Consider the following 25246-nt stretch of genomic DNA (forward strand, 5'->3'; position numbering starts at 1 on the left):
AGGTTCCACATTTCTCACTTATCTTCAAACCAAATAAAGAGACAGGCATTCTTACATTGTGTAGAAGACCTGTTAAAGATGGGAGTGATACACCCAGTTCCAACTGTGGAACAAGGTCAGGGGTTTTACTCAAATCTGTTTGTAGTTCCCAAAAAAGAGGGAACCTTCAGACCAATTCTGGATTTAAAAATTCTAAACAAATTTCTCAGAGTTCCATCGTTCAAAATGGAAACCATTCGAACAATTTTACCTGCAATCCAGGAGGGTCAATATATGACTACCGTGGATTTAAAGGATGCGTATCTACATATTCCTATCCACAAAGATCATCATCAGTTCCTAAGGTTCGCCTTTCTGGACAAACATTATCAGTTCGTGGCTCTTCCATTCGGACTAGCCACTGCTCCCAGAATTTTCACAAAAGTGCTCGGGTCCCTTCTAGCGGTTCTAAGACCAAGGGGCATTGCAGTGGCACCTTACCTGGACGATATTCTAATTCAAGCGTCGTCTCTTTCCAAGGCAAAGGCTCATACAGACATCGTTCTAGCCTTTCTCAGATCTCACGGGTGGAAGGTGAACGTAGAAAAGAGTTCCCTGTATCAGTCGACAAGAGTTCCCTTTTTGGGAACAATAATAGATTCTTTAGAAATGAAGATCTTCTTGACAGAAGTCAGAAAGTCAAAGCTTCGAAACGCTTGTCAAGTTCTTCTCTCTATTCTACAGCCTTCCATAGCTCAGTGCATGGAAGTAGTAGGGTTGATGGTGGCAGCAATGGATATAGTTCCTTTTGCTCGAATTCATCTAAGACCATTACAACTGTGCATGCTCAAGCAGTGGAATGGGGATTATACAGACTTGTCCCCAAAGATTCTAGTAGACCAGATAACCAGAGACTCACTCCGTTGGTGGTTGTCCCAGGATCACCTGTCTCAGGGAATGAGTTTCCGCAGACCAAAGTGGGTCATTGTCATGACCGACGCCAGTCTATTAGGCTGGGGCGCGGTCTGGGACTCCCTGAAAGCTCAGGGTCTATGGTCTCGGGAAGAGTCCCTTCTTCTGATAAACATACTGGAACTGAGAGCGATATTCAATGCTCTCCAAGCTTGGCCTCAACTAGCGAAGGCCGGATTCATAAGATTCCAGTCAGACAACATGACGACTGTAGCTTACATCAATCATCAGGGGGGAACAAAGAGTTCCTTGGCGATGAGAGAGGTATCCAAAATCATCAAATGGGCGGAGGATCACTCCTGCCACCTATCTGCAATCCACATCCCAGGAGTAGACAACTGGGAGGCGGATTACCTGAGTCGTCAGACTTTCCGGGGGAGTGGGAACTCCACCCGGAGGTGTTTTCCCAGTTGACCCAATTATGGGGCATTCCAGACATGGATCTGATGGCGTCCCGTCAGAACTTCAAGGTTCCTTGCTACGGGTCCAGATCCAGGGATCCCAAGGCGACTCTAGTGGATGCATTAGTGGCGCCTTGGTCGTTCAACCTAGCTTATGCGTTTCCACCGTTCCCTCTCCTCCCCAGGCTTGTAGCCAGGATCAAACAGGAGAAGGCCTCTGTGATTCTGATAGCTCCTGCGTGGCCGCGCAGGACTTGGTATGCAGACCTGGTGAATATGTCATCGGCTCCACCATGGAAGCTACCTTTGAGACAGGATCTTCTAATACAAGGTCCATTCGAACATCCAAATCTAGTTTCTCTACAGCTGACTGCTTGGAAATTGAACGTTTGATTTTATCCAAGCGTGGGTTTTCAGATTCTGTGATAGATAATCTGGTCCAAGCCAGAAAACCTGTGACTAGAAAGATTTAAAATGATATAAAGAAATATGGGAAGTCCTCTTCTAATATGCAATATGTAAGTGCAAGTGCAAGGTGCATACAGGTGAATGCTGTTGTGTCCGGGACTTACCCTTAAGGAGCCTAACCGCCCCCGGAATCTGTATGTGCCGTGCAGTACCTCAGACTGGAAATCAAGGATGCCGGGGGACCTCCATGGTCAAACCGAAATCGATTCGGTGGGCTGTCTGCTCCAAACCAACCGGCAAAATGTAAGAATCTCCAGCAGCGCTTCAGGCTGAACACAGGTACACTGCGTTGTCTGTTTGTGACGTAGCAGGATCTCCGGTAGGGGGGCGGTGCTCTTGCTTCACCCGGGTTTTACAACAGAAGTGCTCCGTATGTAAGGGCTATAAGCTGATCCAACTGGTGCGATACAGGCAATCAAAGAAGAAGTATAGGATCCAGCTTTATGCAAATAAAATCCATCTTTATTGGCAAAGTTAAAACGCCAAGAGTGGCTCAGCGAACAGCATACATAGATAGTAAGCAAAAACCAGTGTGTGAGCGTGACACCACGGCTTACATGTTTCGGCGCTCAGCCGTAATCATAGCCATAGGTGTCATGCAGGTGAATGCAAGTTTAAAAAACTGTGTTACAATTGTGATTGGTTAAAAACAATGAATACAAAACACGCCCACACCAGGTAAAGAGTAATTTGATTAACCCTTAGTATCCAAGCTACGCTACAGTAAGAGTACACACACTAAAGTATATATAAGATAAATCCTTAGAAATATGAACAAATTTCTAAAATAGAAAACTCATAATGATGATAAGAGAACATTGTGGGAAGAATTACCCTAACTGACGCAAAATATTTCTGCACTAAATGTCATTATAGTTAGCAAGCACTAAAGCATCATGTATATATTTTACATTTTACAGATTCTCAAATGGCATATTGAAACTTGAATGTAGAGTAATAATAATATTAATTCACTGTAATAAGAACCCTTACAGTATTATGTCTCCCAGGTATGTACCCCATTAAAGAATGTAGTTATGTATTCGCATGTGTGAATATACATACACAGGTACGTGCGAGATACACATATATATTCGCACAGCTAGGAGGGCAAGCTGAAGTGTAACCTTCAATACATATGGAAGGATAGTTCAGAATAGATATTGAAAGAGCGAAACTCATCTAAAACACATCTAAAAGTACCGACAAAATGGGACAAAGGGATGGAATATAACCGAATATCAATACCCTTAAGTGAATAGTATGTATATGAAGTAGTTTGAATGTGAATGTTAGTGTTAATATTTGAAGTTATTCCCAGAAATTAATCAAATCATATCTTGAGTTTAAACCCAATGGTAATCTGGTTTTGAGGGTGTATATCCAATATACTTCCCTTTTGGCAAGTATGTTATCCAGATTGCCACCTCTCTTGGGCACCTTAGCTTGTTCTATTGCTGCCCATTTAAATGAGTTTAAGCTACTGTGATGTTTTGTGGCAAAATGTTGCACAAGTGGTGTGCTAGATGTACCCTTTGTAATAGTCGAAAAGTGTTCTCTAATACGGGAATTTATATCCCTAGAGGTTAACCCTATGTATTGAATATTACATAGGGTACATGTAATGATATATATAACGTTAGTGCTTTGACAATTTAAGCAAGTTTTGATAGGATATGTCTGTCCTGTTATTGCTGAGGTGAATTCTTTGGTAACCCATGCAAAGTCACATGGTTTGCATTTCTTATGGCCACACTTGAACATGCCCAGATGATGTAACCATGAGCTAGTATGACTTGAAGTCTGTTTTAATTCTGTGGGAGACAAAATGGAAGCCAAGGTAGGGCTCTTCTTGTAAGAGCACCTAACACCTTGTTTTACAGTTTCAACCAACTTCTCGTCAGCTGCTAATAGCGGGAAATGTTTCCTGACTATGTCACAGATTTGGGAATATTGTGTGCTAAAAGTTGTTACAAAATGTACACCTGAAAAATCTCTGTGTGTATTAGCAGGTTTATCCACCAAAAGTTGGTCTCTGTCCAGTTGGTCAACAGCTAATCTAGCCTGTCTAATGTGGCTACGGGTATATTTCCTCTCTTTTAGTCTCTTCTCTAGACAAACAGCCTCCTGCACATAGTCCTCATTCTTGCTACAATTTCTTTTAAGCCGAGTAAACTGGCCTTTAGCAACAGCATATGAAGTATTTTTAGGGTGGCAACTGGAGGCGTGCAGGAGGGTGTTGCCTGAGATAGGTTTACGGTACACTTTTGATACAATATTACCACTTCTGTCACCTGTAAGACACAAGTCTAAATAGTTGATAGAGTGACTGTCAGTGGTGTATGTAAAGCTCAAGTTTAAATTGTTTTTATTTATCATGTCAATGAAATTTTTGATGTCTGCAGGGGGACCTGACCAGATAAGAAGTAGGTCGTCGATATAGCGTTTAAAGAAACAGATGTGGGACCTGAATATGTTGCTGTGGTCAAAGATATTTTCTAGCTCCCATTTGCCAAGAAATAAATTGGCATAAGAGGGGGCATATTTCGCCCCCATGGCTGTGCCACATTTTTGTACATAGTATTTGCCTTCAAATGTAAAAAAATTGTGAGTCAATAGGAACTCCAGAATTCTTAGAATATATTTTTGAAAATCTGATGTGTATTCTGTATGTGTTGCCAAATAATATCTTACTGCTTCAATACCCTTGTTGTGTGGAATCCTAGAATATAGTGAGACTACATCAACTGAGAGCCAATGGTAGTTCATTTGCCATTTTATGTTAGTTAGAAGATTTAGTATGTGTTTTGAATCCCTCGTATATGAAGGTAGTAGATGGACCAATGGCTGCAAAATAGCATCCAGCCACTGGGACAATCTTTCAAAGATAGAATCTATACCGCTGACTATAGGGCGGCCTTGTACGTTGTGAAGGGATTTATGAACCTTAGGGAACATATGGAAAACTGGGATTCTTGGGTATTTTACATAAAGGTAGTCAGCTGTGTTTTCATCTAAGAAACCATGTTCAATGCCATCATCTAGTATATCAAATAGGAGCTTCTTATACTCATTTGTTGGATTTCTGGGAAGAATCGAGTAGTCAGTAGGGATGTTGAGTTGTCTATGTGCCTCTGATATGTAATCCTGCCTATCGAGTACCACAACGGTACCCCCCTTGTCTGATGGGCGGATTACTAAATCCGATCTTTGCTGTAAAGACCTGAGTGCTTCTGTCTGTTTTTTAGTAAGATTTTTGGTTGTTCGTTCAGTGGTCTCTTTTAATTTATGCAAATCAGATTCTACTCGTGCATGGAATGTTTCAATTATAGGTCCTCTGTTTTGTATTGGATAAAATGTAGATTTATTTCTAAATGAGTGTGCCCTATTGAGTGTTCCTGATATTGTGTTGCTCTCAATTGCTAGATTGTGTAGAGATATGAGATCACATGTTTCTGAAAAGGTATTTATGCCTGTAATAGATGTGGTGCAGAAGCTATCTGGTTCCAGAACGGATGTCTCTTGAGTAGTATCTGCAAAATATTTTTTTAAAGTGATATTCCTGACAAATTTGTTGATATCTATGAGTGTCTGGAATATGTCAAAGTTTGTAGTGGGTGCAAACCCTAAGCCTAAAGATAGTACATCTATTTGATCTTGAGTGAGTGTAGCTGAAGATAAGTTGACTACACTGTTCATTTGTATTTGGTCTGTGTGCGGTTTCCCCTTACTGGATATCTCTCTTGGTTGTTGGCCTGCATCCCCCCTATACCCTCTGTCTGGGGGTCCATAGGAAAAACCTGATTCAATAATGACATTTCCTGTGTTCCTGTATCTACTGCATATGTGCTAACTCGTTCATCTAGTCTATTGTTAGCAGTATATTTGGAGACTTGAGCTTTACATACACCACTGACAGTCACTCTGACAGTCACTCTATCAACTATTTAGACTTGTGTCTTACAGGTGACAGAAGTGGTAATATTGTATCAAAAGTGTACCGTAAACCTATCTCAGGCAACACCCTCCTGCACGCCTCCAGTTGCCACCCTAAAAATACTTCATATGCTGTTGCTAAAGGCCAGTTTACTCGGCTTAAAAGAAATTGTAGCAAGAATGAGGACTATGTGCAGGAGGCTGTTTGTCTAGAGAAGACTAAAAGAGAGGAAATATACCCGTAGCCACATTAGACAGGCTAGATTAGCTGTTGACCAACTGGACAGAGACCAACTTTTGGTGGATAAACCTGCTAATACACACAGAGATTTTTCAGGTGTACATTTTGTAACAACTTTTAGCACACAATATTCCCAAATCTGTGACATAGTCAGGAAACATTTCCCGCTATTAGCAGCTGACGAGAAGTTGGTTGAAACTGTAAAACAAGGTGTTAGGTGCTCTTACAAGAAGAGCCCTACCTTGGCTTCCATTTTGTCTCCCACAGAATTAAAACAGACTTCAAGTCATACTAGCTCATGGTTACATCATCTGGGCATGTTCAAGTGTGGCCATAAGAAATGCAAACCATGTGACTTTGCATGGGTTACCAAAGAATTCACCTCAGCAATAACAGGACAGACATATCCTATCAAAACTTGCTTAAATTGTCAAAGCACTAACGTTATATATATCATTACATGTACCCTATGTAATATTCAATACATAGGGTTAACCTCTAGGGATATAAATTCCCGTATTAGAGAACACTTTTCGACTATTACAAAGGGTACATCTAGCACACCACTTGTGCAACATTTTGCCACAAAACATCACAGTAGCTTAAACTCATTTAAATGGGCAGCAATAGAACAAGCTAAGGTGCCCAAGAGAGGTGGCAATCTGGATAACATACTTGCCAAAAGGGAAGTATATTGGATATACACCCTCAAAACCAGATTACCATTGGGTTTAAACTCAAGATATGATTTGATTAATTTCTGGGAATAACTTCAAATATTAACACTAACATTCACATTCAAACTACTTCATATACATACTATTCACTTAAGGGTATTGATATTCGGTTATATTCCATCCCTTTGTCCCATTTTGTCGGTACTTTTAGATGTGTTTTAGATGAGTTTCGCTCTTTCAATATCTATTCTGAACTATCCTTCCATATGTATTGAAGGTTACACTTCAGCTTGCCCTCCTAGCTGTGCGAATATATATGTGTATCTCGCACGTACCTGTGTATGTATATTCACACATGCGAATACATAACTACATTCTTTAATGGGGTACATACCTGGGAGACATAATACTGTAAGGGTTCTTATTACAGTGAATTAATATTATTATTACTCTAAATTCAAGTTTCAATATGCCATTTGAGAATCTGTAAAATGTAAAATATATACATGATGCTTTAGTGCTTGCTAACTATAATGACATTTAGTGCAGAAATATTTTGCGTCAGTTAGGGTAATTCTTCCCACAATGTTCTCTTATCATCATTATGAGTTTTCTATTTTAGAAATTTGTTCATATTTCTAAGGATTTATCTTATATATACTTTAGTGTGTGTACTCTTACTGTAGCGTAGCTTGGATACTAAGGGTTAATCAAATTACTCTTTACCTGGTGTGGGCGTGTTTTGTATTCATTGTTTTTAACCAATCACAATTGTAACACAGTTTTTTAAACTTGCATTCACCTGCATGACACCTATGGCTATGATTACGGCTGAGCGCCGAAACATGTAAGCCGTGGTGTCACGCTCACACACTGGTTTTTGCTTACTATCTATGTATGCTGTTCGCTGAGCCACTCTTGGCGTTTTAACTTTGCCAATAAAGATGGATTTTATTTGCATAAAGCTGGATCCTATACTTCTTCTTTGATTACTAGAAAGATTTACCATAAAATATGGAAAAGATATATCTGTTGGTGTGAATCCAAGGGATTCTCCTGGAGTAAGATTAAAATTCCTAAGATCCTCTCCTTTCTTCAGGAAGGTTTGGATAAGGGATTGTCAGCGAGTTCTCTAAAAGGACAGATTTCTGCCTTATCTGTCTTGTTACACAAACGACTGGCAGCTGTGCCAGATATACAAGCTTTTGTACAGGCTTTGGTCAGAATCAAGCCTGTTTACAGACCTTTGACTCCTCCTTGGAGTCTAAATTTAGTTCTTTCAGTTTTTCAAGGGGTTCCGTTTCAACCTCTACATTCCATAGATATCAAGTTACTATCTTGGAAAGTTCTGTTTTTGGTTGCTATTTCTTCTGCAAGAAGAGTTTCTGAATTATCTGCTTTGCAGTGTAATCCACCCTATCTGGTGTTCCATGCAGATAACTTCGTTTTGCGTACTAAGCCTGGTTTTCTTCCGAAAGTTGTTTCCAACAGGAATATTAACCAGGAAATAGTTGTTCCTTCTCTGTGTCCGAATCCAGTTTCAAAGAAGGAACGTTTGTTACACAATTTAGATGTAGTTCGTGCTTTAAAGTTCTATTTAGAAGCAACTAAGGATTTTAGACAAACCTCATCTTTGTTCGTTTACTCTGGTAAGAGGAGAGGTCAAAAAGCTACGGCTACCTCTCTGTCTTTCTGGCTGAAAAGCATTATCCGATTGGCTTATGAGACTGCCGGATGGCAGCCTCCTGAACGAATCACAGCTCACTCCACTAGAGCTGTGGCTTCCACATGGGCCTTCAAGAACGAGGCTTCTGTTGATCAGATCTGTAAGGCAGCGACTTGGTCTTCTCTGCACACTTTTGCCAAATTTTACAAATTTGATACTTTTGCTTCTTCGGAGGCTGTTTTTGGGAGAAAGGTCTTGCAAGCCGTGGTGCCTTCCGTTTAGGTAACCTGATTTGCTCCCTCCCTTCATCCGTGTCCTAAAGCTTTGGTATTGGTTCCCACAAGTAATGGATGACGCCGTGGACCGGACACACCAATGTTGGAGAAAACAGAATTTATGCTTACCTGATAAATTACTTTCTCCAACGGTGTGTCCGGTCCACGGCCCGCCCTGGTTTTTTTAATCAGGTTTGAAAAATTTCTTTCTCTATACACTACAGTCACCACGGCACCCTATAGTTTCTCCTTTTTTTCTCCTAACCGTTGGTCGAATGACTGGGGGGGCGGAGCCAAGGAGGGGCTATATGGACATCTTTTGCTGTGCTCTTTGCCATTTCCTGTTAGGGAAGAGAATATTCCCACAAGTAATGGATGACGCCGTGGACCGGACACACCGTTGGAGAAAGTAATTTATCAGGTAAGCATAAATTCTGTTTTTCTACACATTATTAACTTTTATTTGGATCTTCACATTTAGCCTTTTTTAGGATTTTGTTTGTTAGATTACAATCACTGACTTTGTTCTTTTTTTTTCCTTTTTTTTTTTTTTTTTTGATCACTGACTTTGTTGTCTTTTTTTCATTTTTTGAGCAGCATTTTTTCATTTTTTCCTTTGTATTTTTTTCATTTTTTCGCATCATTTTTTTCACTTTTGAATAAGCAAGTTGACACTGTCTGTTTTCTTTATATTTGCAATTACTAAGGATAATTTTTCACTCCCTTTTTTATACACATTATCACCACCAACACTGGTACACAATATCTCTTATGGTATCCTCCTCCTAGTCGATATCAGCAATCCATTCATTTGATTTACTGTATTTTTTAATCCACACATTGGATTGATTTCTTTCAGACATTGTTTTGAATTTTAACTTTCTCATATTTTTTATTGGGGCTACTATTATTAGTGTGCTTCTCTCTGTGTGTATTTAGCTACTATTATTATTGCCTCTGCATCATTTTATATTCAGTGTTTTTATATAGATATATTCAATATTTAATTTGTACAAGAGTGGATCCACATCTTATTGTTTTTATCGTCATTTATTACCACTGTACCCATCGTGGCATGTTTTATGCTTGTGTAAAGTACTAGATTTACAATTAAAATATTTCTAAATACACACTCTACACATTGTACAACACCTAGCCCATTTGAGGCGCTCTGAACACCTTTATAATATATTTTATTTCCTTTGTACCTTTTCTTTTTGATTGGACATTTCTTTTTTTATCGTCCAAGGCTGGGTATTGCAGTTACCAGGGAGAGTTTGGGGATATATCAGGTCCTTAGTGTTTTTTTACTGTGTTTTCTCATACAGCTCACACAAAAGACATGCCGTTCACATGTGAGACATGTGGGAAGTCCTTCAAAAGGAGTATGTCTCTGAAGGTTCACTCCCTGCAGCACTCAGGAGAGAAACCTTTCCGTTGTGAGGTAAGAAAACAAGACTTCTCTATTTGTCCGTGTTCTCTCTCATTTGAACAAAAGCACAACCTTATTGTTTTTCTCCCTTTCTTAATTCTCTTGTTTCTCCCTACCTCTTGCATGTCTTCTTCTGTTCTTCTTGTGTCTCTTTCCTCTTCTCTCTGTTATCTCTCTCTCTTCTCTTTCTCTCGCTTCTCTTTCTCTCACTTCTCTTTTTCTCGCATCTCTTTCTCTCACTTCTTTCTCTCCTCTATGTGCTTTCACTGTTTGTTCTCTTTCCTTATCTCTGTCTCTGACACCTTTCATGCTCAAGTGACGTGTCCTGTGGAATCTCTGAGTTTGTCACAGAAATTTTCATTACATTGCCTTCTCTATAAACCCTTCCTCTTCTTGTTGATCTCCTGTCTATCATTTTGGAGTTATGTTGTTTAGACCGTAGCTCTGTTTTGAAGTTTAATTTGAAAGCATTTTGCAGGGTAATTCCTCAGAGGAATTTACACACTTTTTTTAAGCTTTCTAAGGATTCCCATTGAGCCCCACAATGTATTTTTCTTTATTCTGGTTGTATGTTGCAGTCTGGTCGTCTGTCAGTTTATGGCCTCTATATCCTTTTAACAAGTATTTATGTGCATAATAGCAATGCTAATAAAAATAAAAAAGTTTTCTTTCGAAAGATGAGAGTCCACTAGTTATCATGTGTGGGAATATTCTCCTCCTGGCAACTAGGAGGGAGCAATAGATATCCCAACACACCAGAGCTTTAAATTCCTAATTTCCATGATCCTCAGTCATTTTCTTTTGCCTCCTTGATGAGGTGAAAGTAAAGTGCATATCAACTCTTTGATGAGAGGGAATCCTCTAACCGATCTTACTGTCCTCATAGTAACCTGTCGTTCAGTGGGACAGACCGAGTTATCAGCTAGGCAGTGAAAGGTCTTTCCTCAGTGAGAAATGTTGCAGGACTCCCGGGTAAAATGTGGACTTGTCCACCAATCCCCTGGTCTACAGTGAGCTACTCTTTAGCTACTCCACCGCTCTCCCCAGGTGAAATATCTATTATATGACCCAATAAACAACCACACAATACCTGTTCTGTCATGGAGACATATGGAATAAGATTGCTATAAAAAGGCAAGCGTGTGTGATTCTTTATCATTGTACATAAATTGTGACATATACGAATACAATTCTAAATGTTCAAATACAATTTTTTTTTTGGTGGGTGAGGGGGATATCATTTTTAGTTTTTTAGAATACAAATCTTTAATTACAAATACAATTATTTTTTTTGGAAGTACACTTGTTTTTTGGAATTACTTTTTGTTTTTATGGATATACAATACGATTTTTTATTTTTGAAGTACAATTCTTTTTTTTTTTTTAATTACACTTCCAGTATGTGTCAAAAAACTGTCAATTTGTATTGGTATATGTCACACGCTTGCCTTTTTGACTGCAATCTTATTCCTTAGAGACATCAATAGTATTATATTACTATCATATAAACATTGATCTATTGTCACGACACAAATTGAATAATGACGGCTGGAGCTTCCTTCATACAATGGTAAGCTGATTACTCTCTACCTTTTTGGAGCTATCCGTATTTGTTTTGGTAGTCTCATGTGTGCCAAGTAGCCTGCAAAGTGGAAACTAGTTTAATCATGAAGTTTGAATACTTGTGTTTTAGATTAGCCCCTTACTGTGATACATTGCCATCAATATTGACATATATTTATACACCATACACCTTGTAATAGCATTTTATAGCACTTTCAAAAACTTAGTTTTCTTTCCTAAGATATGGAGAGTCCACAACGTCATTCAATTACTAGTGGGAATATCACCCCTGGCCAACAGGAGGAGACAAAAAGCACCACAGCAAAGCAGTTAAGTGTCACTCCCCTACCCATAATCCCCAGTCATTCTCTTTGCCTCTGTCAATGGAGGATGTGAAGTTTTGTGTCTGAAGAAATGAATTCCTTTTTTGGGTACTTTTCCCTGCAAGCAAGGATTTGGGTTTAGCTGAGTCCACTAAATCTCTTCAGTAGAGTAGTGGTGGCTTTTAAACATTTAGGAAGTTGTGAGGTAGTCCTTGCTTTGTTTCCTAACACATTTCTGCCCATGGTACAGAAAGCCAGAGTTGGTTACTCTGTTCTTTCTTTCTTTTGATATGGTGAGTCCACGGCTTCATCAATTACTGTTGGGGAAAACCACTCCTGGCCAGCAGGAGGAGGCAAAGAGCACCACAGTCAAAACTGTTAAGTATCATTTCCCTTCCCACAACCCCCCGTCATTTTCTTTGCCTCTGTACATGGAGGAGGTAAAGTTTTGGTGTCTGAAAAAGATTGGATTTATTCAATCAAGATTTTATTATTTTGAAAGCCAGAGTAGGTTTACTCTGATCTTTCCTCTCAAGATTGGGTCTAGCCGTACTCCACATTAGTCTCTTCAGTAGGGCAGTGGTGGCTTTTAAGCAGTTAGGAACTTGTAAGGTGGGCCTTTCTGCGTTTTCCTAACATATTTGCTGCCCTAGTTTAGAAAGCCAGAGTAGGTTTACTCTGTTCTCTCTTTTTCCATCTAAAGGGGAGGAGAGTCCACAGCTTCATTCATTACTTTTGGGAATTAAGAACCTGGCCACCAGGAGGAGGCAAAGACACCCCAGACAAAGGCTTAAATACCTCCCCCACTTCCCTCATCCCCCAGTCATTCTTTGCCTTTTGTCACAGGAGGATGGCAGAGGAGTTTTGAAGTAGTCTCTTATGGAGGGTAGTACTCTTCGCATTGGGACTGGAGTCTTAAGTAGACCTGTCAGCCTCTCAGTCAGAGCCTGGGCGAAAGTTAGAGTCCGGAGATGCAGGGAGAGTCTTTCTGTGAAACCATCCCGTCTCATATTAACCGCTCCATAAGCAATCAACGTTGACGAGTTTCGCTGCCTGCTTTCTTCACTCAAGTCCATGTCAGGAGCGAGGCTACTAACCTGTCACACTTGAAGGGCCGGGTTCCTGTTCCATGGCATAGATTATAGTAAGATTGTTTCATTTTCTCTTGTAAGGTGTATCCAGTCCACGGATCATCCATTACTTGTGGGATATTCTCATTCCCAACAGGAAGTTGCAAGAGGACACCCACAGCAGAGCTGCTGCATAGCTCCTCCCCTAACTGCCATATCCATTCATTCTCTTGCAACTCTCAACACGCATGGAGGTAGTAAGAGAGAGTGGTGAAATATAGTTAGTTTTTTATCTTCAATCAAAAGTTTATTTTAAATGGTACCGGAGTTGTACTATTTTATCCCAGGCAGTAAATAGAAGAATCTACCTGAGTTTTCTATGATCTTAGCATGTTGTAACTAAGATCCATTGCTGTTCTCACATATGTCTGAGGAGAGAGGTAACTTCAGCGGGAGAATGGCGTGCAGGTTACTCTGCTATGAGGTATGTGCAGTTACAATTTTTTCTAGAAATGGAAAATGCTAGAAAATGCTGCTAATACCGGATTAATGCAAGTTAAGCCTGAATGCAGTGATTTAATAGCGACTGGTATCATGCTTACTCTCAGGGGTAGTACCCTTATAAAATTGCAATATAAAACATTTGCTGGCATGTTTAATCGTTTTTATATATGCTTTGGTGATAAAACTTTATTGGGGCCTAGTTTTTTCCACATGGCTGGCTTAAATTTTGCCTAGAAACAGTTTCCTGAGGCTTTCCACTGTTGTAGTATAAAAGTTACAGTTGTTGCAGTTAAAATTACAAATTGTGACATCCAGCTTCCCTCAGGAGTCCCCTGTATGCTATAGGACATCTCTAAAGGGCTCAAAGGCTTTCCAAAGTCGTTTATTGGGGAAGGTAGGGCCACAGCAGGCTGTGGCAGTTTGTTGTGTCTGTTAAAAAACGTCTATCGTTTTTTTGATCCGTTTTTTGAATTAAGGGGTTAATCATCCATTTGCAAGTGGGTGCAATGCTCTGTTAACTTATTACATACACTGTAAAAATTTCGTTTGATTTACTGCCTTTTTTCACTGTTTTTCAAATTTTGACAAAATTTGTTTCTCATAAAGGCACAGTACCGTTTTTTATATTTGCTTGTTAACTTGATTTAAAGTGTTTTCCAAGCTTGCTAGTCTCATTGCTAGTCTGTACAAACATGTCTGACATAGAGGAAACTCCTTGTTCATTATGTTTAAAAGCCATGGTGGAACCCCCTCTTAGAATGTGTACCAAATGTACTGATTTCACTTTAAGCAATAAAGATCATATTCTGTCTTTAAAAAATTTTATCACCAGAGGAATCTGACGAGGGGGAAGTTATGCCGACTAACTCTCCCCACGTGTCAGATCCTTTGACTCCCGCTCAAGGGACTCACGCTCAAATGGCGCCAAGTACATCTAGGGCGCCCATAGCGATTACTTTACAAGACATGGCGGCAGTCATGGATAATACACTGTCAGCGGTATTAACCAGACTACCTGAATTTAGAGGTAAGCGAGATAGCTCTGGGGTTAGACGAAATGCAGAGCATACTGACGCTTTAAGAACCATGTCTGATACTGCCTCACAATATGCAGAAGCTGAGGAAGGAGAGCTTCAGTCTGTGGGTGATGTTTCTGACTCAGGAAAGATGATGCAACCTGATTCTGATATTTCTACATTTAAATTTAAGCTTGAACACCTCCGCGTGTTTCTCAGGGAGGTTTTAGCTGCTCTGAATGACTGTGATACAATTGCAGTGCCAGAGAAATTGTGTAGACTGGATAAATACTATGCAGTGCCGGTGTGTACTGATGTTTTTCCAATACCTAAAAGGTTTACCGAAATTATTACTAAGGAATGGGATAGACCAGGTGTGCCATTCTCTTACCCTCCTATTTTTAGAAAAATGTTTCCAATGGACGCCACCACACGGAACTTATGACAGACAGTTCCTAAGGTGGAGGGAGCAGTTTCTACTTTAGCAAAGCGTACTACTATCCCTGTCGAGGACAGTTGTGCTTTTTTAGATCCAATGGATAAAAAATTAGAAGGTTACCTTAAGAAAATGTTTATTCAATAAGGTTTTATCCTACAGCCCCTTGCATGCATTGCTCCTGTCACTGCTGCTGCGGCGTTCTGGTTTGAGTCTCTGGAAGAGGCTTTACAGGTAGCGACTCCATTGGATGACATACTTGGCAAGCTTAGAGCACTTAAGCTAGCCAATTCCTTTGTTTTCTGATGCCATTGTTCATTTGACTAAACTAACGGCTAAGAATTCTGGTTTTGCTATATAGAAGTGCAGGGCGCTATGGCTTAAATCGTGGTCAGCTGACGTGACTTCAAAATCTAAGCTGCTTAACATTCCCTTCAAGGGGCAGACCCTATTCGGGCCTGGTTTGAAGGAGATTATTGCTGATATCACTGGAGGAAAAGGTCATGCCCTTCCTCAGGACAGGTCCAAATCAAGGGCCAAACAGTCTAATTTTCGTGCCTTTCGAAACTTCAAGGCAAGTGCGGCATCAACTTCCTCTAATGCAAACAAGAGGGAACTTTTGCTCAGTCCAAACCAGACCTGGGACAAAGGTAAGCAGGCAAAAAAGCCTGCTGCTGCCTCTAAGACAGCATGAAGGAACGGCCCCCTATCCGCTAACGGATCTAGTAGGGGGCAGACTTTCGCTCTTCGCCCAGGCGTGGGCAAGAGATGTCCAGGATCCCTGGGTGTTGGAAATTATATCCCAGGGATATCTTCTGGACTTCAAAGCTTCCCCCCCCAAAAGGGAGATTTCACCTTTCACAATTATCTGCAAACCAGATAAAGAGAGAGGCATTCTTACACTGTGTACGAGACCTCCTAGTTATGGAAGTGATCCATCCAGTTCCAAAGAAGGAACAGGGACAGGGTTTCTACTCAAATCTGTTTGTGGTTCCCAAAAAAGAGGGAACCTTCAGACCAATTTTGGATCTAAAGATCTTAAACAAATTCCTCAGAGTTCCATCATTCAAGATGGAAACTATTCTTACCATCCTACCTATGATCCAGGAGGGTCAATATATGACTACAGTGGATTTAAAGGATGCTTATCTTCACATTCCGATAACAAAGATCATCATCGGTTTCTCAGGTTTGCCTTTCTAGACAGGCATCACCAGTTTGTAGCTCTTCCCTTTGGATTCGCTACAGCCCCAAGAATCTTTACGAAGGTTCTAGGGTCGCTTCTGGCGGTCCTAAGGCCGCGGGGCATAGCAGTGGCCCTTTATTTAGACGACATCCTGATACAGGCGTCAAACTTCCAAATTGCCAAGTCTCATATGGACGTAGTACTGGCATTTCTGAGATCGCATGGGTGGAAAGTGAACGAGGAAAAGAGTTCTCTATCCCCACTCACAAGAGTTTTCTTCCTAGGGACTCTGATAGATTCTGTAGAAATGAAAATTTACCTGACGGAGTCCAGGTTATCAAAGCTTCTAAATTCCTGCCGTGTTCTTCATTCCATTCCGCGCCCTTCGGTGGCTCAGTGCATGGAAGTAATCGGCTTAATGGTAGCGGCAATGGACATAGTGCCGTTTGCACGCCTACATCTCAGACCGCTGCAACTATGCATACTCAGTCAGTGGAACGGGGATTACACAGATTTGTCCCCTCTACTAAATCTGGATCAAGAGACCAGGGATTCTCTTCTCTGGTGGCTATCTCGGGTCCATCTGTCCAAAGGTATGACCTTTCGCAGGCCAGATTGGACAATTGTAACAACAGATGCCAGCCTTCTAGGTTGGGGTGCAGTCTGGAACTCCCTGAAGGCTCAGGGATCGTGGACTCAGGAGGAGACACTCCTTCCAATAAATATTCTGGAAGAGCGATATTCAATGCTCTTCAGGCTTGGCCTCAGTTAGCAACTCTGAGGTACATCAGATTTCAGTCGGACAACATCATGACTGTGGCTTACATCAACCATCAAGGGGGAACAAGAAGTTCCCTAGCGATGTTAGAAGTCTCAAAGATAATTCGCTGGGCAGAGACTCACTCTTGCCACCTATCAGTTATCCATATCCCAGGTGTAGAGAACTGGGAGGCGGATTTTTTAAGTCGTCAGACTTTTCATCCGGGAGAGTGGGAACTCCATCCGGAGATGTTTGCACAATTGATTCATCATTGGGGCAAACCAGAACTGGATCTCATGTCGTCTCGCTAGAACGCCAAGCTTCCTTGTTACGGATCCAGGTCCAGGGATCCCAAGGCGACGCTAATAGATGCTCTAGCAGCGCCCTGGTCTTTCAACCTGGCTTATGTGTTTCCACCATTTCCTCTGCTCCCTCGACTGATTGCCAAGGTCAAGCAAGAGAGAGCATCTGTGATTTTGATAGCGCCTGCGTGGCGAAGCAGGACCTGGTATGCAGATCTGGTGGACATGTCATCCTTTCCACCATGGACTCTGCCTCTGAGACAGGACCTTCTACTTTATGGTCCTTTCAACCATCCAAATCTAATTTCTCTGAGACTGACTGCCTGGAGATTGAACGCTTGATTTTATCAAAGCGTGGCTTCTCCGAGTCAGTCATTGATACCTTAATACAGGCACGAAAGCCTGTCACCAGGAAAATTTACCATAAAATATGGCGTACATATCTTTATTGGTGTGAATTCAAGGGTTAGGATTCCCAGGATATTATCTTTTCTCCAAGATGGTTTGGAAAAAGGATTGTCAGCTAGTTCCTTAAAAGGACAGATTTCTGCTCTGTCTATTCTTTTGCACAAGCGTCTGGCAGATGTTCCAGATGTTCAGGCATTTTGTCAGGCTTTGGTTAGAATCAAGCCTGTGTTTAAACCTGTTGCTCCCCCATGGAGCTTAAATTTGGTTCTTAAGGTTCTTCAAGGAGTTCCGTTTGAACCTCTTCATTCCATAGATATCAAACTTTTATCTTGGAAAGTTCTGTTTTTGGTAGCTATTTCCTTGGCTCGTAGAGTCTCCGAGTTATCTGCTTTACAATGTGATTCTCCTTATCTGATCTTCCATACGGATAAGGTAGTCCTGCGTACCAAACCTGGGTTTTTACCCAAGATGGTATCTAACAAGAACATCAATCAAGAGATTGTTGTTCCATCCTTGTGTCCTAATCCTTCTTCAAAGAAGGAACGTCTATTACACAATCTGGACGTGGTTCGTGCTTTAAAGTTTTACTTACAAGCTACTAAAGATTTTTGTCAAACATCTGCTTTGTTTGTTGTCTACTCTGGACAGAGGAGAGGTCAAAAGGCTTCGGCAACCTCTCTTTCTTTTTGGCTAAGAAGCATAATCCGCTTAGCCTATGAGACTGCTGGCCAGCAGCCTCCTGAAAGGATTACAGCTCATTCTACTAGAGCTGTGGCTTCCACTTGGGCCTTTAAAAATGAGGCTTCTGTTGAACAGATTTGCAAGGCGGCGACTTGGTCTTCGCTTCATACTTTTTCAATATTCTACAAATTTGATACTTTTGCTTCTTCGGAGGCTATTTTTGGGAGAAAGGTTTTACAGGCAGTGGTCCTTTCCGTTTAAGTACCTGCCTTGTCCCTCCCTTCATCCGTGTACTTTAGCTTTGGTATTGGTATCCCACAAGTAATGGATGATCCGTGGACTGGATACACCTTACAAGAGAAAACAAAATTTATGCTTACCTGATAAATGTATTTCTCTTGTGGTGTATCCAGTCCATGGCCCGCCCTGTCATTTTAAGGCAGGTAATTTTTTCATTTAAACTACAGTCACCACTGCACTCTATGGTTTCTCCTTTCTCTGCATGTTTTCGGTCCAATGACTGGATATGGCAGTTAGGGAGGAGCTATGTAGCAGCTCTGCTGTGGGTGTCCTCTTGCAACTTCCTGTTAGGAATGAGAATATCCCACAAGTAATGGATGATCCGTGGACTGGATACACCACAAGAGAAATAAATTTATCAGGTAAGCATAAATTGTGTTTTTTATTAATGATGACAACATAGAGGACATGGTCACAGTGTGGCGCCTTTTTATCTTTACAGAATCAAGGGTTAATATTCCTGGAAGGGGGATTAATGAACAGGGGGGGGGGGGGGTTATACATGATATTGTTTGTGTCTTTGCTGCATTATGTGCAAGATGAAACTTGGGGTTTCTCACCTGGGTGTATTACACACTTTTTCTTGGTCTAATGCCTTGGTATTCTATGGTCAGACACTGGGAGGACTTTCCGTGATTGCAGGATATTGGAGAGACGTCTGTTCTATCTCTGTGCCCAATTTTATCCCGGGTTTTGCTTGGTATAGGCGTGGCCTCCTTTCCCTGTTTTGCGGTTTTCTAGTTTGGCTTCTGGACTAACTGCAACAGTGTCATTGGGGCTTTTCCTCTTAAAATTTTCTCGGCTTCGAACTAAGTGGTTTTTCTTTCATGTAATTGGCAAGAGTCCATGAGCTAGTGACGTATGGGATATACAATCCTACCAGGAGGGGCAAAGGTTCCCAAACCTCAAAATGCCTACAAATACACCCCTCACCACACCCACAATTCAGTTTTACAAACTTTGCCTCCTATGGAGGTGGTGAAGTAAGTTTGTACTTGATTTTTATGATTTCTTATGTGATAAGCGCTTCTAAGCATTCTGAAACCCAATTCCTCTCAGAGTACAGTGTTTGTCAGAGGGATGTGAAGGGAGTATCGCCTATTTGATTTTATGGTTTCCCTTGCGGGAAATCTTTTCAAGATTTCTCTGTTATCGGTCGTAAGGATTCATCTCCTACCTCCCTTTTCAGATCGACGATATACTCTTTTATACCATTACCTCTGCTGATAGCTTTCAATACTGGTTTGGCTATCTGCTATATGTGGATGGGTGTCTTTCGGTAAGTATGTTTTTATTACTTAAGACACCTCAGCTATGGTTTGGCACTTTATGCATTTAAATAAAGTTCTAAATATATGTATTGTACTTATATTTGCCATGAGTCAGGTTCATGTATTTCCTTTTGCAGATTGTCAGTTTCATATTTGGGGAAAGTAAATTTTAAGAAATTTTTTTTCTTACCTGGGGTTTAGTCTTTTTTTTTTCCAATTGACTACATTTTTAATTTGCGGGTTGGATTAGGCTTGCGGGTGTGCCAAATGCTACACTTTATTGCGTCATTCTTGGCGCAAGAATTTTTTGGAGCGAAAGGCACGTCCGTTGGCGCAAGTTCGTCATTTCCAGCGTCATAGTTGACGCTGAGTTCTTCACACAGGGTGCGTAATTAGTGACTCAAGTGTGTCATTTCCGGATATGGTTGGTGCCAAAAAAATTTCAGTTACGTTGTGCGTCATACTTGGCCCAAATTTTTTTCATTATTTATTACCCCATTGCTATTTGCCTCTTGCCTTTTTCTTTGTCAGAGGGCTTTGCTATTTGCATTTTTTCCCATTCCTGAAAATGTCATATAAGGAAATTGATAATTTTGCTTTATATGTTGTTTTTTCTTTTACATTTTGCAAGATGTCTCAATCTGATCCTGTCTCAGAAGTATCTGTTGGAACTTTGCTGCCTGACATCGGTTCTACCAAAGCTAAGTGCATTTGTTGTAAAATTGTGGAGATTATATCTCCAAATGTCATTTGTATTAGTTGTCATGATAAACTTTTACATGCAGACAATGTGTCCATCAGTAATAGTACATTGCCAGTTGCAGTTCCTTCAACTTCTAATGTACATGATATACCTATGAATTTTAAAGAATTTGTTACTGATTCTATTCAAAAGGCTTTGTCTGCAAGAGTAAGACCTCCCGTGAGAAGATTTTTTTTCTCTCACGCATCCCAGTAAATCGAGTAAAAGCTCAGGCTTTCCTGAAGTGTGTTTCCGACCTGGAAGTTTCAGGGGTAATCATGCCACTTCCTTTTCAGGAACAAGGTCTGGGGTTTTATTCAAATCTATTCATTGTCCCAAAGAAAGAAAATTCATTCAGACCAGTTCTGGATCTGAAAATTTTAAATCGTTATGTAAGAGTACCAACTTTCAAGATGGTGACTATAAGGACTATATTCTGCCTTTTGTTCAGCAAGGACATTATATGTCCTCAATAGACTTGCAGGATGCATACTTTCATATTCCGATTCATCCAGAACATTATCAGTTCCTGAGATTCTCTTTTCTAGACACGCATTACCAATTTGTTGCTCTTCCATTTGGCCTAGCAACAGCTCCAAGAGTATTTTTTTCAAAGGTTCTAGGTGCCCTACTCTCTGTAATCAGAGAGCAGGGTATTGCGGTGTTTCCTTATTTGGACAATATCTTGGTACTAGCTCAGTCTTTACGTTATGCAGAATCTCACACAAATCAACTTGTGTTGTTTCTTCAAAGACATGGTTGGAGGATCAATTTACCAAAAAGTTTCTTGATTCCTCAGACAAGGGTCAACTTTTTAGGCTTCCAGATAGATTCAGTGTCCATGACTCTGTCTCTAACAGACAAGAGACGTTTAAAATTGGTTGCAGCCTGTCGGCACCTTCAGTCTCAGTCATTCCCTTCAGTGGCTATGTGCATGGAAATTTTAGGCCTCATGACTGCAGCATAGGACGCGATTCCTTTTGCTCGTTTTCACATGAGACCTCTCTAGCTTTGTATGCTGAATCAATGGTGCAGGGATTATACAGTGAGTGCAGAATTATTAGGCAAATGAGTATTTTGACCACATCATCCTCTTTATGCATGTTGTCTTACTCCAAGCTGTATAGGCTCGAAAGCCTACTACCAATTAAGCATATTAGGTGATGTGCATCTCTGTAATGAGAAGGGGTGTGGTCTAATGACATCAACACCCTATATCAGGTGTGCATAATTATTAGGCAACTTCCTTTCCTTTGGCAAAATGGGTCAAAAGAAGGACTTGACAGGCTCAGAAAAGTCAAAAATAGTGAGATATCTTGCAGAGGGATGCAGCACTCTTAAAATTGCAAAGCTTCTGAAGCGTGATCATCGAACAATCAAGCGTTTCATTCAAAATAGTCAACAGGGTCGCAAGAAGCGTGTGGAAAAACCAAGGTGCAAAATAACTGCCCATGAACTGAGAAAAGTCAAGCGTGCAGCTGCCAAGATGCCACTTGCCACCAGTTTGGCCATATTTCAGAGCTGCAACATCACTGGAGTGCCCAAAAGCACAAGGTGTGCAATACTCAGAGACATGGCCAAGGTAAGAAAGGCTGAAAGACGACCACCACTGAACAAGACACACAAGCTGAAACGTCAAGACTGGGCCAAGAAATATCTCAAGACTGATTTTTCTAAGGTTTTATGGACTGATGAAATGAGAGTGAGTCTTGATGGGCCAGATGGATGGGCCCGTGGCTGGATTGGTAAAGGGCAGAGAGCTCCAGTCCGACTCAGACGCCAGCAAGGTGGAGGTGGAGTACTGGTTTGGGCTGGTATCATTAAAGATGAGCTTGTGGGGCCTTTTCGGGTTGAGGATGGAGTCAAGCTCAACTCCCAGTCCTACTGCCAGTTTCTGGAAGACACCTTCTTCAAGCAGTGGTACAGGAAGAAGTCTGCATCCTTCAAGAAAAACATGATTTTCATGCAGGACAATGCTCCATCACACGCGTCCAAGTACTCCACAGCGTGGCTGGCAAGAAAGGGTATAAAAGAAGAAAATCTAATGACATGGCCTCCTTGTTCACCTGATCTGAACCCCATTGAGAACCTGTGGTCCATCATCAAATGTGAGATTTACAAGGAGGGAAAACAGTACACCTCTCTGAACAGTGTCTGGGAGGCTGTGGTTGCTGCTGCACGCAATGTTGATGGTGAACAGATCAAAACACTGACAGAATCCATGGATGGCAGGCTTTTGAGTGTCCTTGCAAAGAAAGGTGGCTATATTGGTCGCTGATTTGTTTTTGTTTTGTTTTTGAATGTCAGAAATGTATATTTGTGAATGTTGAGATGTTATATTGGTTTCACTGGTAAAAATAAATAATTGAAATGGGTATATGTTTTTTTGTTAAGTTGCCTAATAATTATGCACAGTAATAGTCACCTGCACACACAGATATCCCCCTAAAATAGCTATAACTAAAAACAAACTAAAAACTACTTCCAAAACTATTCAGCTTTGATATTAATGAGTTTTTTGGGTTCATTGAGAACATGGTTGTTGTTCAATAATAAAATTAATCCTCAAAAATACAACTTGCCTAATAATTCTGCACTCCCTGTACAAAGATATCACAATTAATATCCTTAAATACCAGTGTTCGACACTCTCTGACGTGGTGGTTAAATCACCAGCGTTTAGTTCAAGGGGCTTCCTTTGTTCGGCCAACCTGGACTGTGATCACTATGCAAGTCTTTCAGGTTGGGTGAGCTGTTTGGGGATCTCTGACAGCGCAAGGGGTTTGGAAATCTCAAGAGGCGAGATTACCAATCAATATTTTAGAACTCAGTGCAATTCTCAGAGCTCTTCAGTTTTGGCCTCTGTTGAAGAGAGAACCGTTCATTTGCTTTCAGACAGACAATATCACAACTGTGGCATATGTCAATCATCAGGGTGGGACTCACAGTCCCCAAGCTATGAAAGAAGTATCTCGGATACTTGCTTGGGCGGAATCCAGCTCCTGTCTAATCTCTGCAGTGCATATCCCAGGTGTAGACAATTGGTAGACGGATTATCTCAGCCGTCAGACTTTACATCCAGGGGAGTGGTCCCTCCATCCAGATGTGTTTTCTCAGATTGTTCAGATGTGGGGTCTTCCAGAGATAAATCTAATGGCCTCTCATCTAAACAAGAAACTTCCCAGATACCTGTCCAGGTCCAGGGATGTTCAAGCGGAAGCAGTGGATGCGCTGACACTTCCTTGGTGTTATCATCCTGCTTACATTTTCCCGCCTCTAGTTCTTCTTCCAAGAGTGATCTCCAAAATCATCATGGAACAATCGTTTGTGTTGCTGGTGGCTCCAGCATGGCCTTACAGGTTTTGGTATGCAGATCTTGTTCGGATGTCTAGTTGCCAACCTTGGTCACTTCCGTTAAGGCCGGACCTACTGTCTCAAGGTCCGTTTTTCCATCAGGATCTCAAATCATTAAATTTGAAGGTATGGAAATTGAACGCTTAGTGCTAAGTCATAGAGGTTTCTCTGACTCAGTGATTAATACTATGTTACAAGCTCGTAAATCTGTCTCTAGAAAGATTTATTATCGAGTTTGGAAGACCTACATTTCATGGTGTTCTTCTCATAAATTCTCTTGGCATTCTTTTAGAATCCCTAGAATTTTACAGTTTCTCCAGGATGGTTTGGATAAGGGTTTGTCTGCAAGTTCCTTGAAGGGACAAATCTCTGCTCTTTATGTTTTATTTCACAGAAAGATTGCTAAAATTCCTGATATTCACTGTTTTGTACAGGCTTTAGTTCGTATTAAGCCTGTCATTAAATCAATTTCTCTTCCTTGGAGTCTTAATTTGGTTTTGAAGGCGTTACAGGCTCCTCCATTTGAGCCTATGCATTCTTTGGACATTAAACTTCTTTCTTGTAAAGTGTTGTTCCTTTTGGCTATCTCTTCTGCTAGAAGAGTTTCTGAGCTATCTGCTCTTTCTTGTGAATCTCCTTTTCTGATTTTTCATCAGGATAAGGCGGTTTTGCGGACTTAATTTCAATTTGTACCTAGGGTTGTGAATTCTAACAACATTAGTAGAGAAATTGTTGTCCCTTCCTTGTGTCCTAATCCTAAAAATTCTTTGGAAAGATCCTTACATTCTTTGGATGTGGCGAGAGCTTTGAAATATTATGTTGAAGCTACTAAAGATTTCAGGAAGACTTCTAGTCTATTTGTTATATTTTCTGGTCCTAGTAAAGGTCAGAAGGCTCCTGCTATTTCCTTGGCTTCTTGGTTAAAGCTTTTGATTCTTCAAGCTTATTTGGAGTCGGGTCAGACCCCGCCTCAGAGAATTACAGCTCATTATACTAGATCAGTCTCCACTTCATGGGCTTTTAAGAATGAAGCTTCAGTTGATCAGATTTGCAAAGCGGCAACTTGGTCCTCTTTGCATACATTTACTAAATTCTACCGTTTTGATGTATTTGCTTCTTCAGAAGCAGTTTTTGGTAGAAAAGTTCTTCAGGCAGCTGTTTCAGTTTGATTCTTCTGCTGATGTTTTAAGTTTTTCTTGTCATTAAAGAATAAACTTATAATTTGGGTTGTGGATAATTTTTTCAGGAAAATGGCTGTTCTTTATTTTTATCCCTCCCTCTCT

At 40.8% G+C, this 25246-nt stretch overlaps 1 protein-coding gene across 2 annotated transcripts in view; it reads left to right on the forward strand.

The window, feature by feature from the left end:
- The window catches only part of ZNF652 (zinc finger protein 652), a 320040-nt gene that overhangs the window by 214722 nt on the left and 80072 nt on the right, over positions 1-25246 (forward strand). For both annotated transcript variants that reach the window (XM_053700175.1, XM_053700180.1), the window contains one exon: positions 9944-10059. In XM_053700175.1, the coding sequence (XP_053556150.1) occupies positions 9944-10059 (116 nt within the window). The remainder of the gene's footprint in view (positions 1-9943; positions 10060-25246) is intronic.

The sequence above is a fragment of the Bombina bombina genome, chromosome 1 (genome assembly GCF_027579735.1).
Source record: "Bombina bombina isolate aBomBom1 chromosome 1, aBomBom1.pri, whole genome shotgun sequence".
Taxonomy (NCBI): domain Eukaryota; kingdom Metazoa; phylum Chordata; class Amphibia; order Anura; family Bombinatoridae; genus Bombina; species Bombina bombina.